Below are 16437 nucleotides of genomic sequence, written 5' to 3'. Positions count from 1 at the left end.
TATTGTTTTGACTGAAACCCAATCGTGTACAAGTTCGTTAACTGTGTATCTTATGTTTCAATAAAAAATAAGAATCAAGATATTCAGAGCATGTCTAATTCCTATGGTTGACTTTATTTTATTTACTAATGTAAAGTATTTTGGGTCACAACCTGTGGTACTCAATGGCTACTCCTGACTTAGTGCTCTGTAGTTGCCCTTGGAGAGGGCAGGGGACCTTGTGCTGTCAGACATTGAGTCTGGTCTCCTCGATGCAAATTATGTACTCATATGGAAGTACATGATTTGCATAAAGGAAAACAGATTCTGTCCAAGGAAACCAGATCTTTGAGTTGACATAACACTCTCCCCCCAATTTTGATTCCCTTAATCAAGCAAGCAGCTCTTTAGTGCAACTTTGGATTTCTATAATCTTTAAATATGCTTTTTATCTCGCAAACGTTTCAAAAGCTCCGTCTTTCCGAACTGAATACAGCAGAAAAATGAAGAAAATTCAAAAGGAAAGGTTGGAGCAATAGCACAGCGAGTAGGGTATTTGCCTTGCACGCGGCCGACCGGGTTCGATTTCTAGCATCCTATATGGTCCCTGAGTACAGAGCCAGAATAACCCCTGTGCATCAACGAGTGTCACCCAAAAATCTGGAAAAAAGAAAAAAATAAAGAAAATTCAAAGGGAAAAATTTGAAAAGAATGTCGAACACAACCAACAAAGTAGAGCTAAGAAATTCTTAGGACTCAAGTGTAGTTACTGTATTGGTGAATTCCTTGCAAACAAATAAGGGCCTAGTGATGAGACGATATCTACCTGCTCCCATTTTCATGTTTTTCCCCAAAAGGTGTCTCTGCTCTGTGGACCCACACAACATAACAGGGGCCGTGGAATTCTTCCTCCTGGGACTCTCCGATGATCCACAAGTCCAGCCTCTCCTCTTCAGCCTCTTCCTGTCCATGTACCTGGTCACCATCACAGGGAACCTGCTCATCATCCTGGCCGTCAGTTCGGACCCCCACCTGCACACACCCATGTATTTCTTTCTCTCCATCCTGTCCGTGGCTGACATTGGCTTTACCTCCACCACACTGCCAAAGATGATTTGGGACATTCACACTCAGAGCAGAGCCATCTCCCATGCCGGCTGCCTGGTGCAATTGTCTCTTTTTTACCTGTTTGCATGTTTGGACAGTTTACTTCTCACGGTGATGGCTTATGATCGCTTTGTGGCCATCTGTCACCCCCTGCACTACCCCGTCATCATGAACCCCTACCTCTGTAGCCTGTTACTTCTGGCGTCTGTTTTCATGAGCCTGTTGGTCTCCCAGCTGAATTGCATGATTATGTTACTGCTTAGTTTTTGCACCCGTGCAGAAATTTCCCACTTCTTCTGTGAACTCCCTCAAATCCTCAGGCTGGCCTGTGGGAATACCGTCCTCGAAACTCTGTTAATGTATATGTTCATTGCTATATTTGCTGGTGTTCCAGTCTCAGGGATCCTGTACTCTTATTCTAGAATCGTGTCCTCTGTTTTGAAAGTCCCGTCCACGGGAGGGAGGTACAAAGCCTTCTCCACCTGTGGCTCTCACTTGTCTGTTGTTTGCTTGTATTATGGAACAGGTATCGGGGTGTACTTCAGCTCAGCTGTCTCCCCTTCACCCAGGAAGGGGGCAATGTCTTCACTGGTGTACACAACTATTGTTCCCTTGTTGAACCCCTTCATCTACAGCCTGAGAAACAAGGACATCAAGAGGGCCTTCCAGAAGCTTCTCAATAAATAGCATAACTTAATCACTGTTATTTTGTTATGTTTTTAATGGTGACCCTTGACGTGACTTTAAATCCTACCATCTGAAATTGGCAAATATGACTCCATATTTGCATAAATTTTGCATCTCCAGTTTTTTCTATCCTTATCTACCAATCTAAAACAGCAAAATTTTTCATTTTATTTCCTCTTAATCAGAGTGGGGAGTATTCTAAGGTCATCCATGTGTGAAAAACTACCTTACATCTCAGTTCATCTCAGTTTAATCATCTTTCAGTATCTCCTGTATCGAGAGCTGGAGACAGCGTTTGCCTTGCATGCAGCCAACTCAGGTTTGATCCCTGGCATCCCAAGTGGTCCTCCAAGCACCACCAGGAGTGGTTCTCTAAGTGCAGAGTCAGGATTAAGCCCTGAGCATTGCTGTGTGTGGCCTAAAGACAAAAACAAAAAAAAAATCCTCCGTATCTATGAATTAACCCAAGCATCATGTAGAAAGGCAGAGTTACCTTCTAAAACTATAAATAATTACATACAGAGAGCCTTCTACCATTTTTGTAAAATTTTGGAGTCAGATGTTGACAAACAAACATAGTATGATTGCACTCATTTGTGGGATATTTTTTAAAAGCATAGTATGGAGCACTGTAGAACTGTCCTCCCGTCATTCATCGATTTGCTCGAGTGGGCACCAGTAATGCCTCCTTTGTGAGACTTGTTGTTACTGTTTTTGACATATTGAATATGCCACAGGTAGCTTAAATAATACCCTATGATAGTAGAAACAAGGTCCAGGAGAGGACAAGTCCATTGTAGAAAGCTTGCCACAAAGGGGGAGGGGGTGTGTAGTTAGGACAGAGAAGGGACTACAAAGACAATGATAGTGGGAAATATTCACTCTGAACAATAACTGAAGTACCGCTATTAGGAGAGATGGAGTCATGAAATCTGCTTTTAAGTGGATAGACATGGAGAGTATCAGGCTAAGTGAAATGAGTCAGAAAGAGAGGCACATATGTAGAAGGACTTCACTCATTTGTGGAGTATAAAATAACATAACATGTGACTGACACCAAAGGACAGTAAATACAAGGGCCAGGAAGATTCGTTGGATACCTGCTCCATAGTTGGAAGCCTGCCTCATGAGCGGAAGGGAGTAGGCAGCTGAAATAGAGACGGGATCACCGAGAAAATGATAGTTGGAGGAATCAGTCTGGATGAGTGATACGTGCTGAAAGTGGATAAAAGACCAGACATGATAACCTCTCAACATATGTATTACAAACCATAATGCCCAAAAGTAGAGAGAGAGGATGGGGGAAATTGCCTATCATAGAGGCCGGGGGAGGGTGGGAAACAGGGAGTATACTGGGAATATTGGTGGTGAGGAATGTGCACTGGTGGAGGGATGGGTGTTTGATCATTTGTGATTGCAACTCAAACATGAATGCTTGTAACTATCTCACGGGGATTCAATAAAATTTAAAATTTTTTTAAAAGAACTGAGTGCTGAAAGGAGGTAAAGGGATATGTATGATACCATTTCAGTAACAGTATTGCAAACCACAGTGCTTAAAAGGAAAATAAGAGAGTGAGAGAAAGGAAAGTGTCTGCCATGGAGGGAGACTACAGGGATTTATCAGGGGGTGCTTTCATCATGAACCCCACCTCTGTAGCTGACTGCTTCTGCTGTCTGTTTGCATCAGCCTGTTGGAGTCCCAGCTTGCATTGCCTAGTGATGTCACTGCTCACGTTATACATCCACGTGAAAATTTTTCATTTCTTAAGTGATCTTCAACTCCTCTATCTGTCCTATGAGGATACCACCACTGATAATATATTAATACATTTTTACTGATATTTTTGTGGAGTGCCAGTCTGGAGGATGCTGTACCCTTATTCCAGAACCGTGTCCTCTGTTTTTGAAAGTCTCATCCACGGGCGGGAGGTACAAAGCCTTCACCAGCTGTGACTCTCATTTGTCCGTTGTTTGCTTATTTTATGGAACAGCTTTTAGGATATACCTCAGCTCAGCTGTTTCTCTGTTCCCACCGAGGGGGCCAGTGTTTTCAGTGGTGTATACAACTCTTGTCCCGTGCTAAAATCCTTTATTCTATAACCTGATAAACAAACACATCAAGAGGGTCTTCCAGAAGATTCTAAGTAGAAGACCCTAATCTTAGTGCTTGTATTTCAATTTTGGACCACAGGATTACAGTGAGTGCAAAATGAGCCATCTGAAATCAGTCATCAGTAAATTGTCAATAATTTTTATACTTTTTAATATCTCCATTTGTACTATCTGACAATTATAGATTGGTTATTGTAACTCATCTTTTGCATTGTCCAGCAAGATTATGAAATCACATCTATTACCAATGTTACAGCACAATTGAAATCATCATCCCTCAGAATCTACTAGACATCTTTTGAAATGCTGAATTGTCCATTAAAATATAAATATAAATAAATAGGCATGACATTTTTTCAGCTATTTTTATGCCCCCTGTCTATTTTTCTGTGCCTTTACTCTCATCAAATATATATACTGACATAGGCTGTGTGAGAAGACACACAGTAGTGTTTCTTAATCTTATCTTCATATAGAAAAGTGAGTGGCTTTGTTGAATATAAACTACCTGTGCTAGTGAATGACCTCATGTGAAAACAAATTTCATAGTTCTTACTCCTTTCTGAAAGATAAACTGTGTATATACGTAAGGATGTGTTATAGAACTTGATTCTATTCCATTGGTTTGAATATTGGTCCTTCTTCCAGCCCCACGCTGATTGGATTACTATGGCTTTATAGTACAGTTTGTGGTTTGGGAAAGAGAACTGTCCCATTATATTTTTTCCTAAGATTGTTATGAATATTGGAGTAGGGGGAGATGTGTAAATATCCAAGGACAGATGACTTCATAAAAAAATATATTACACACAGTGGAATTACTTGGCTGTAAGAAAAGGTGAAATCAGGGGCTGGAACAAAAGAACAGTAGGAAGGGCATTTACCTTCCATGCGGTCAACTTGGGAGCATTGCTAGGTTTGACCCAAAAACAAAACAAAGCAAAACAAAGGTGAAATCATGCCATTTGCTGCCACGTGCATGGATCTGCAGAGTATCACGCTGAGTGAAGTTAGTCAGAAAGAAAGGAACAGGCGTCCCAGCCTGCTTCTCGGACCCAGACCACCCCAGCCACCCCCTCCTCCTGACTGCCGCCCTGGCTGGTGGCATGCCAACCCCAAGCACTGCAGTCGTTTTATCTTCCGACCCAGGTGTGTGACGTCGCCCCGATCCGCCCTTCCGGAGTCCCAGCCTGCTTCTTAGACACAGCTATTGTGGGGCAAGGTGTGTGGCCTAATCTTCAGGGGACATGGCCTAGACAAAAGTGGTCATGGCCTCTTCGGGGGCCGGCAGCCGCTCATGGCCACAGATATTTTCTCAACATCAAGCAATCTGTTGTTACATCTCAGCCTTCATTGTGTAACTGAGACTTAAACCTGAAAAACAGTAGGATAATAAGCCACTAGTCTATCCTAATTTCACCCAAATGCCAATGAATGCAAGCACCTGTGCAAAGCCCAATGTAAAAGAGCATATTCTCCTAAAGCATCACCTTAGGTCTCACCTAAGGATTAGAGGAACATCTGAGAGGAAGGACATGTTCTAGAAGGGGAAAATAAAAAGGTAAGTACCATTGACCGAACCCATCCAGATTCCTTTTTCATTGTGGAAACAGGGATAGTGAACTTGAAGGTCCCTCTTCTATACCACCACAACAACATGAAGAAACAGCGCAAATCCCCACCACAAGGAGAGGACGATGAAAGGAGTCCAGAAGCCTCAATAGGTGTTTCCTACAAACTTGAGCTCTTCGATAAAGAATTCAGAGTTGAAATGCTGAAGATTTTCAATGAACTCAACGTAAAGATTGAAAAGGTATCCATTAAATTAAAGGAGGACCTGACAGAAATAATAGAACAGATAGCCGAGAAAATTGGGAAGAAATGAGAGCAGAAATTAAAAAAAGCTGGCCACCGAGATGTGATCCCGGGGACTGTACGCGTGCGGGCCCTCCGCAGCTGCACGAACATGACTCCATAGGCCAGCTAAACTACTTTTGGTATGGGCAGCTCCTTGCAGAATGTCTCCAGACTGAGAACTAAGCTGCAGCCCCATGCCTGCCCAGGAGGGGAAAGGTATTTCTCTCTCTTGCCTCTTCCTTGCCGAGGGTGAAGGGCATGGCGACCGCCATATTATGACGACCACAGATGAGAGTTACAAGCTTGCAATGATCTAATATCTGGAAGAAATCTCCCTGGACTTAGTTGCTAAAGTACAGAAATTCAAAACCGCGCAGCAGCCGCACGACCTCATATCTCTTCACATCAGGTCTGACTCTAGTGGGAAATATCCTAACAATAATAGTGAGGTTTTTGTTGAAATACTGAATACAACCAAAGTAAAGAGAAAGTAAAGTGAAATTTATAAGTTATGGGGGAGGGGAGGGGAGTGGGATGGGAGGTGTACTGGGTTTTTTTTTTGTTTTTTTTTTTGGTGGTGGAATATGGGCACTGGTGAAGGTATGGTTGTTTCAGCATTGTGTAACTGAGACTTAAACCTGAAAGCATTGTAATTTTCTACATGGTGATTCAATAAAATAAAAATTTTTATTAAAAAAAAATAAAAAAGCTACAAAAAGAAATGTCATGAATGAAGGATTCAGTAGATGAAATAAAAACTCAGTGGGTGCCCTCAACAATAGAATGACTACAGCAGAAAACAGAATCAGTGAGCTTGAAGATGAGCTGCAGGAAGCCTACAGGCAACAACAAACAATGGTAAGAGACCTCAAAAGAGCTCTAGAACGAATCAGAGTCCTAGGGGATGAGCTCAAGAGGAGCAACATTAGAATCATTGGAGTACCAGAAGGACAGGGAAGCAATCCAATGAAAAAGCCACAGTCAAATTTTTGCTGAAAAGTTCCCAGAGCTTGAGAATGCAGGCATCCAGATTCAAGGAGCCTGAAGGGTGCCAGCTAAAAGAGACCCTAACAGAAAAACTCCAAGACATATCATAGTTAGGATGATGGACATCATGGATAGAGACACAATACTGCAAGCAGCAAGGTCAAAAAAAGAAATCACATACAAAGGAGCACCCCTTAGACTCACAGCAGACCTATCAGAGGAAACCCTCCAAGCCAGAAGGCAGTGGTGGGATATAGTGAAAAAACTCAATGAAATGAACACTTCACCAAGAATACTTTATCCGGCTAAACTCTCATTCAAACTCGAAGGAACAATACACTATTTTGTGGATAAACAACAGCTCAGGAACTTCATAGACTCAAAACCAAACCTAAAAGAAGGACTAAAGGGGCTATTGTAAGACAAGAAAAACTCCTACAAGCACAACAAACCCTACAGAAAGATGGCGCAAAATCCCATAACAATAATCTCTCTCAAAGTCAATGGTCTAAATTCACCAATTAAGAGACACAGAGTGGCAAAATGGATTCAGAGACTGAACCGAACATTCTGCTGCCTGCAAGAAACACATCTGAATAGCCAGAACAAACACAGATTCAAATTCAAAGGATGGAAAACAATCCTGCAAGCAAACAACTCCCTCAAAAAAGCTGGGGTGGCATTACTAATATTGGACAACATAGATTTCAGGTTGAAAAAGATTAGAAGGGATAGTGTAAGCCATTTTTTATTGATCAAGGAATATGTACAACAGGAATAAATCACACTCCTAAACGTGTATGCACCCAATGAGGGACCAGCTAAATATCTACAACAACTGCTCACAGACCTTAAGAAGGATATTGTGAGCAATACAATAATAGTTGGAGACTTCAACACCACCCTATCACCTCTGGACAGATCAAGAAGATTAAAACTCACCAAGGAAATACTGGCTTTGAAGGAAGAAAGAGAAGAGAGAGGGCTAATAGATTTATGCAGGGCGTTATATCCCCCCAAAAAAGAATACATATTCTTTTCCAGTGCACACGGAACATTTTCCAGAATAGACTCTGTGCTGGGCCACATAACATACCTCAACAGAATCAGGAAGATAGACATTGTATCAGCTATTTTTTCAGACCATGATGTACTGAAGATAGAAGTTAATCTATTTAGAAAACCAAATCAAACACTTGGAAATTAAACAACTCAATATTGAATAATGAGTGGATCAGGAAGGAAATCAAGGAAGAAATCAAAAGGTACCTAGAAACAAATGAGAATGAAGACACGAGCTACCAGAACCTGTCTGACGCAGCTAAAGCCATATTAAGGTGAAAATTTATAGCTCTGCAAGAATATATCAGGAAGGAAGAAAGGTCCCACATAAATAACTTGACTTCACAGCTCAAGACCTTAGAAAAGGACCAACAAAAGGAGCCCAAACCAGGCAGAAGGAAAGAGATAATAAAACTTAGAGCAGAAATCGACGACATGGAAACCCAAAAGACAATCTGAAAGATCAAAGAAACCAAGAGCTGGTTCTTCAAGAAAATAAACAAGATTGATAAACCACTAGCAATACTCACAAAGAAAGAGAGAGAGAGAACACTTATAAGCCGAATCAGAAATGATTCGAGACATCACAACAGAAACCAAAGAAATTCAAAAGATGATCAGAGACTATTTTGAAAATCTGTATGCCACGAAACAAGAGAACCTAGAAGAAATTGATAAATTCCTGGATTCCTGTAATCTCCCAAGGCTGAACCAAGAAGACCTGGAGTACCTGAATAGTCCTATTAATATCAAGGAAATTTAAACTGTAATCAAAAATCTTCCTAAAAACAAAAGCCTGGGTCCAGATGGATTCATTAGCGAATTCTCCCAAACATTTAAAGAGGACCTATTGCCAGTTCTTCTCAAGATTTTCTAGGAAATTAAAGAAACATAAACCCTCCCAAACAGTTTCTATGAGGCTCATATCTCCCTAATACCAAAAGCAAACAAAGACACCACAAAAAAAGAAAACTACAGGCCAATATCCCTGATGAACACAGATGCAAAGATTCTCAACAAAATATTAGCAAACAGAATTCAACAACTCATCAAAAAGATCATACACCACGACCAAGTGGGATTCATCCCGGGGATGCAAGGATGGTTTAACATTCGGAAATCAATCAACATAATCCATTATATCAACAAAAGAAAAGATAAAAACCATATGATCATATCAATAGATGCAGAGCATTTGTCAGATCCAGTACCCATTTATGATGAAAACTCTCGCCAAAATGGGTATAGAAGGGATTTTCTCAATATAGTCAAAGCCATCTACTACAAGCCTATGGCAAGCATCATCCTCAATGGGGAAAAACTAAGAGCCTTCCCTCTGAGATCAGGGACGATACAAGGATGCCCACTCTCTCCACTTCTGTTCAATATAGTACTGGCAGTACTTGCAATAGCGGTTAGGCAAGAAAAAGGTATTAAGGGCATTCAAGTAGGAAAGGAAGAAATCAAGCTCTCACTATTTGCAGGTGATATGATACTATACTTAGAGAACCCTAAACCCTCTACCCAGAAACTCTTAGAAACAATAGACTTGTAGAGTAAAGTTGCAGGCTATAAAATCAATAACCAAAAGTCCATGACTTTCCTACACGCAAATAACGAGAGAGAAGAAAGTGATATGAAAAAAGCAATCCTGTTCACAATCGTGCCTCAGAAAATCAAGTACCTCAGAATCAGCTTAACTAAGGAGGAAAAGGACTTTTACAAGGAAAACTACAAAACGCTACTTCAAGAAATAATAGAGGACACGAGGAAATGGAAAGATATCCCCTGCTCATGGATTGGGAGAATTAGCATTGTTAAAACGACAATATTCCCCAAAGCATTGCACACATTCAATGCGATCCCTAAAAGGATACCCATGACATCCTTCAAAGAAATGGAGTGAACACTCCTGAAATTCATATGAAACAATAAGTCCCCACGAATAGCTATAGCAACTCTTGGGAAAAAGAATATGGGAGGAATGACCGTCCCCAACCTCAATCTTTACTACAAAGCAGTAATAATTAAAACTGCATGGTGCTGGAACAAAGGCAAAGCCACAGAACAATGGAACAGGGTTGAATATCCTGACACACACCCTCACATATAAGATCATCTAATCTTTGATAAGGGAGCAAAAAAATTTGAGTTGGAGCAAGGAGAGCCTCCTCAACAAATGGTGCTGGCAAAACTGGACAGCTACATGCAAAAACATAGGCTTAGATCTCTACTTAACACAATGTACAAAAGTCATGTCAAAATGGATTAAAGACCTCAAAATCAGACCAGAATCCATAGGGCACACGGAAGACAAGGTTGGAAAAACCCTCCACAACATTAAAGCTAAAGGTATTTTCAAAGATGACACACCACTGGCCAAGCAAATAAAAACAGAGATAAACAAATGGGACTACCTAAACTAAGAAGCTTCTGCACCTCAAAAGAAACAATGACCAAAATACAAAGACAGTCTACAGAATGGGAAAGGATATTAACCCAATACCCATCTGATAAGGGGTTGATATCAAGGACATACAAGGCAGTGGTTGAACTCTACAAGAAGAAAACTCCCAACCCCATCAAAAAATGAGGGATGGAAATGAACAGAAATTTTCTCAAAGAAGAAATCCGAAAGGTTAAAAGACACATGAGAAAATGCTCTATGTCACTAATCATCAGGGAGATGCAGATTAAAACAGCAATGAGATATCATTTCACACCACAGAGACTGGCCCACATCCAAAATAACAAAAGCAACCAGTGTTGGTGTGGATGTGGGGAGAAAGGGACTCTTCTTTACTGCTGGTGGGAATGCCGACTGGTTCTGCCCTTTTGGAAAACTATATGGACGATTCTCAAAGAATTAGAAATTGAGCTCCCCTTTGACCCAGTAATACAACTCCGGGAATATATCCCATAGAGGCAAAAAGGTATAGTAGAAATTACATCTGCATTTGTGTGTTTATTGCAGCACTGTTTACAATAGCCAAAATCTGGAAAAAACAGAGTGCCCAAAAACAGATGACTGGTTAAAGAAACCTTGGTACATCTACACTATAGAATACTTTGCAGCTGTTAGAAAAGATGAAGTCATTAAATTTGCATATAAGTGGATCAACATGGAAAGTATCATGTTAAGTGAAATGAATCAGAAACAGAGAGGCAGACATAGAAAGAATGCATCCACTTGTGGAATATGAAATAACAGAGTGGGAGACTAACACTCAAGAGTTGTAGAGATTAGGACCAGGAGGTCTGCCCCACAGCTTGGAAACTGGCCTCACATGCTGGGGGATAAAGCAGCTGAGATAGAGAAGGGAACACCGAGTAGAGGATGTTGGGAGGACCCATTCGGATTGAAAGATGTGAACTGAAAGTAGACTTTAGACCGAACATGAAGGCCACTCAATACCTCTATTGCAAACTACAACACCCAAAAGGAGAGAGAACAAAAGGGAATGCCCTGCCGCAGAGGCAGGTGGGGGGGGCGGTGGGGGATGGGGTGGGGGTGGTGAGAGGGATACTGGGATCATTGGTGGAGGTGAATAGGCACTGTTGGAGGGATGGGTAAACAATCACTGTATGAGTGAAATGCAAACACAAAAGTTTATAAGTTTGTTACTGTACATCACAGTGATTCTCTAATAAAAATATTTTTAAAAAAAAGAAAAAGAAAGGAACAGACACAAAATGATCTCTCTCACATGTGGGATTAAGAAGTGTGGCAATTCCCAGCTGCCGGAAGTCATGCCTTCGGGGCCACCGCCAACATTGAAGAATCCGGGCGTTCAGGCAGGCACCGAAAGCCGGAGAGTGCTCTGGACCCCAGACCGGGCCAACAACACCAGGGTGCCAGACGGAGAAGGTACAGCCAGCATGCCTTCTCCAGATAGAGCCCCGGCAACACTGAGCTTCTACTAACACGGCTTCGGTATACGGGACTGGGACATCTCCAAACCACATGGCCGCTTATTCGACCTTTCCTGAAATAGAAAACATACAATCTAATGATGCCATTCCGACAGGTCTGACTACTGGAGGAAAAACTCCAGAGGGGGAGTTGGAGGGAGGGGGGTATGCTGGGGTTTTGGTGGTGGAACATGTGCACTGGTGAAGGGATGGGTGTTTGAGCATAGTATGATTGAGACTCAATCCTAAAAGCCCTATAACTGTTCTCATGGTGACTCAATTGAAAAATAAATTAAATTTTAAAAAATCATTCAATAAATAAATCAATTTTTTAAAAAAAGAAACGTGGCAATTCACGCTTTAAAAAGTCAAATGAGAGCTCTCTGCTGCTGCACGACCACAGCCCCAGAGGCCAACTAAACTACTTTGGGCACCAGCAACTTCTTGTAGAAATATCTCTAGACTGTGAACTGAGCCCTGGCTGCCATCTTATGACGACCACAAAAGGAAGGTACGAGCCTGCAGCAACGGAACAAGCGGGTGATCTCGGGACAGGGGGTGGTACCAGTGCCGCCCTCCACCGAGATATAACCCTGGTGGCCGCACGTGTTTGGCCTCTCCACTGCTGCACGACCATGGCCCCAGAGTCCAGCTAAACTACTTTGGTCACCAGCAGCTTCTTGCAGAAATTTCTCTAGACTGTGAACTAAACCCCGGCCGCTATCTTATGACAACCACAAAAGGGAGGTACGAGTTTGCAGTGATGCAATTTCTGGCAGAAATTTCCCTGGACTTAGTTACTAAAATACTAAAATACAGAAACCCAAAACCTCACATGTGGGATTAAGAAGCGTGGTTCTTCATTGTCAGCAATGGAAAACAAATTATCAAATGCTTCTTTTTCAACAGGTCTGACTTTGGGGGGGGGGGGGAAACTCCAAACAATAATAATGAGTTTTTTGTTGAAATATTGAAGTAATCAAAGAAAAGAGAAAAGTAAAGTGAAATTTATCAGCTACACAGGCGGGGGGTGGGGGGGGGAGGTACATGGGGATTCCTGGTGGTGGAATATGTGCACTGGCGAAGGGATGGGTGTTTGAGCATTGTATAATGAGACTTAAGCCTGAAAGCTTTGTAACTTTCCACATAGGGATTCAATTAAAAAATTGGTTTAATAAAATAAAAAATAAGAATTCAAATAAGAGGCTGGAGCTATAGCACAGCGGGTAGGGCAATTGCTTTGCACACGGCTGAACAGGTTCAATTTTCAGCATCCCATATGGTCCCCTGAGCACCGCCAGGGGTAATTCCTGAGTGCAGAGCCAGGAATAATCCCTGTGCATCGCCGGGTGTGAACCAAAAAGAAAAAAAAAAGTCAAATGAATTAGGACATTCAAACTCTGGCTAGCAGAGGTCAGTCACAGAGAAACAAACACTCAAGGACTGTCCAAGCTAAGGTTCGCCTGGGCAGCCTCGAGAGAACTCACACACTTGTCATAGTCAATAAAATATTGCTTCCTGAGCCTGGCCATTGTTTAAATTGACAGAGAAAATGAGGACAGTTACTGAGCACACTGAAATGCAGTGCGTACCGGAGAGCAAAGGTGGGAGGTGGGGTCCTTCATTCAGACCATCAGAAGGCACCCTAAACCCAGAGTCAAGTCCTGACCATTTCCTATTCTGGCTTTGCCTCTTGCTTTCTAAGTTGAAAAGACCCAAAACTGTTTTATTCTGTCTTTTCCTGATGCAGAACCTAAATGTACAGATGATTATTCTCTGGGAAGAAGGTCTCATGCATAATTACACTCAACTCCCCTCTTCTCTGTGACTTACAATTACGAGGTCCTCAGAGACTGGACTAACAAGGAACCCTGGCTCTCACCCAGAGTCCTGTGTGTTGATCCCTCGGGGTCACAGAGGAGTAATAAGGAGTCAGCCCCAAAGTCTGGAGGGTATTTCTCAGTAAGGCTATACCCATGTCCCTTTCATCATCATCATCATCACCACCTGTGCGGGTTCATGCCTGGCTTTGCCTTCCTCCTCGTACCTAGCACGGAGCCTCAGCCCTTATCACTCACGAGGGAAAATAGAGCCGGGGGCCCCAGATCCAAGCATGAGCCAGCAGAGACCCAGCAGAGACCAGTGAGTGGTGAGGCGGGTTCAAGGGGGGGAGGCTGGTCCTGACTCTTGTCTCCTCACCTGGACAAGTGGAACCTGGAGACAGACGTGGGGGTCACCACGAGCATCGTTTCTGTGCAGACACACGGGGAGCTCATGTTTGCTTTTTCCCATTCAGGTGATTCAGATCTCTCATGAAAAATCCTAATCTCCCTACCAGCATTTCCAGTTTATTTTGGACTTTTCCTGATAAACAAAAAATAATCCTTAAGAAATCTGTCCCGAGCACTCTAAATATTCATGAATCTGCTGATGTTCATCATTACAATGAGAAGGAGAGTAATAATAATATCGAAGGTTGTTCCCAGTAGTTTCCTGTACCAGTCTTTGATGATAAAACTGTGCAATTTGGCACTTTTATTTTGCAAAATCAATCACGAGATGGGGGGGACAGTGTTACTTGGTTTATATGAGCATTTTAGAGTTGAGAAACAGAATGTGTAATTTTGTCTGACTGGATCAACAATGTTTTGTAGGTGCGTGAATGTACCTTTTTAATGGTACAATATTCCCACCCCACCGTTAATTCTTTTGCAAGATTCTAGGATGTAAAACATGAGATGGAGCTTCAGTGGGCCTGAGCAGACACCTGAGTGATGTCATAAGAATTTAGCCTTCCCTTTACTTTCCCAGGTCCGTCCAGGTTCAGTGTCTGCAGGAAAACAACTTACAGGGGTCCATTAGTGACTCCCCTCCACCTACATGGTGTGGGTGTGGTGCAGTGACTAAGACAAACCCTGCACTGAGAAACTCTAGTGAACGCGACCGATTTTCACGAGTTCAGAGGAGCACACTTGGGGGATATGCCTTCTGTTTAAGGCACGTTTTTGTTCCTGTGAATTTCTCCATCTTTGAAAGTCCCTTTTGTCTAACCACACACAGAAGCTTTTCTCATCTCCTTTGGACCCCTCTCCCATCCTGACATGTACCTTGTTCCTGAGGAAGGGGTCTGGGATGCTCAGATCTGTAGCCAAGTTTGATAGCTGATGTTGATAATGTGGGAGTCAGCTGCTTGGAGTTGGCATCTGAAAGTGGGTGAGGGCAGAGCCCTGGGGAGACTGAGTCTTTAGTTCGGGGTGTGACTCTGCAGGCAAATAGAGCCATTCCTGAGTTCAAGGCAGGGCACTCAGCCTGGTCATGAAAGTTGGCAGTGGGCAACTTATCATCTGGGTGGCAAATATCTGACAACTTGCTTTGTGTAGAGGTAAAAAAAAGTTCACCAGGGAGATACCAGGAGGAGGTGCATCATCCGAGGTCAAAGGCATTACAAGGCTTATGTGCCCTCTAACTGATCTTGAAATAAATTCCATTAGTTCTGTCTACAAATTGTGACTGTAAATTTGGAGCTGAATTCTAGCTTACTGGTAGCACTATAAATAACTGAGAATAATTTGTTGCCAAAGCAACACTTAAAAGTCAGGAGGATAGTCTGCCCTTGTAGAATATTGGCGGGGACAGAGGGGAGGGTCACACCTAGTATTTCTCAAGACTTACTCCTCATTGTGCACTCAGTGATCACTCCGGGCAAGTTCAGGGAACCATATGGAGTGCCAGTGATCAAACCCGGATTGCCCATGCGCAAGGCAACGGCCTTACCTGAAATACTATTGCTTTAAGCCCCGCTTATAGAACTTTGAAACATGAATTTACGACCTATAGCATTAACTTGAGACACATGATATGAAACAGTCACAGAACATTTCTCTTCCATCAGAGTATTCGAGCATTCTCTAAATTAAGTCAATTGTTAAGCAGATCTAGGGCATTGTGCAACAAAGCTAAAAAATACTCAGGGCCAGAGTGATAGCACAGCAGGTAGGGCGTTTGCCTTGCACGAGGACAACCGAGGTTCGATCCCCGGCATCCCATATGGTCCCCTAAGCACTGCCAGGGGTAATTCCTGAGTGCAGAGCCAGGAGTTACCCCTGTACATCGCTGGGTGTTACCCAAAAAGCAAAAAAATAAATAAAAATAAAAATAAAAAATACTACAGAACAGAGAGAGGTGATGTTGAAAGGAGGTTTGAGCTTCAGCTCAGCTAAACCACATTATTAGCAATAAATAGCATCAAAAACTACTGAGTGAAAACCTGGACCCACTGGCTTTAGCATATACTATTTATCAATAGACCATATTGAGGAATATATATTTCTTGCAGTTGAGTAAAAAAATCACTAAACTACTGATTAGTAGTATTCGTTAATTAGAACAATATTATATTTTTAAGGACATCTCAAATATGTCTAATTCCTCTTGTTCATTCGAATTCTGTGTGTGTTTGGGGGCAAACTCCAAATTGCTAAAGAACTTATTCTGACTCACGGCAGAGTGCTCAAATTTAGAGGACGTAGGGGACCATGAAGTGTTAGATACTGACCCTGACCCCTGATGCAAATCAGTAATTCACCGCTTCAATCAATATCTGGCCCAAATTTTGCTTACTTTCACGGAGGGCACATCTGAGTACAACTTCAGGTATTCAGAATCTTTCACATATTCTCTTTGACACAAGCACTTAGCTCAGTTTTTCTTAAATTACAAAACCTCAAGAAT

The 16437-nt window shown here is 42.2% G+C and overlaps 1 protein-coding gene across 1 annotated transcript; it reads left to right on the top strand.

The window, feature by feature from the left end:
* The first annotated feature begins 789 nt into the window (after positions 1-789).
* Positions 790-1773, top strand: LOC101548514 (olfactory receptor 18-like). The gene has a single exon (XM_004615030.1). The coding sequence runs from the start codon at positions 790-792 to the stop codon at positions 1771-1773; it is 984 nt and encodes a 327-aa protein (XP_004615087.1).
* The last annotated feature ends 14664 nt before the right edge of the window (positions 1774-16437 follow it).

This window comes from Sorex araneus, chromosome 2 (assembly GCF_027595985.1).
Source record: "Sorex araneus isolate mSorAra2 chromosome 2, mSorAra2.pri, whole genome shotgun sequence".
NCBI classification, from domain to species: domain Eukaryota; kingdom Metazoa; phylum Chordata; class Mammalia; order Eulipotyphla; family Soricidae; genus Sorex; species Sorex araneus.
The sequence above is the reverse complement of the archived record's forward strand: the minus strand, read 5'-3'. Positions and strand labels throughout refer to the sequence as shown.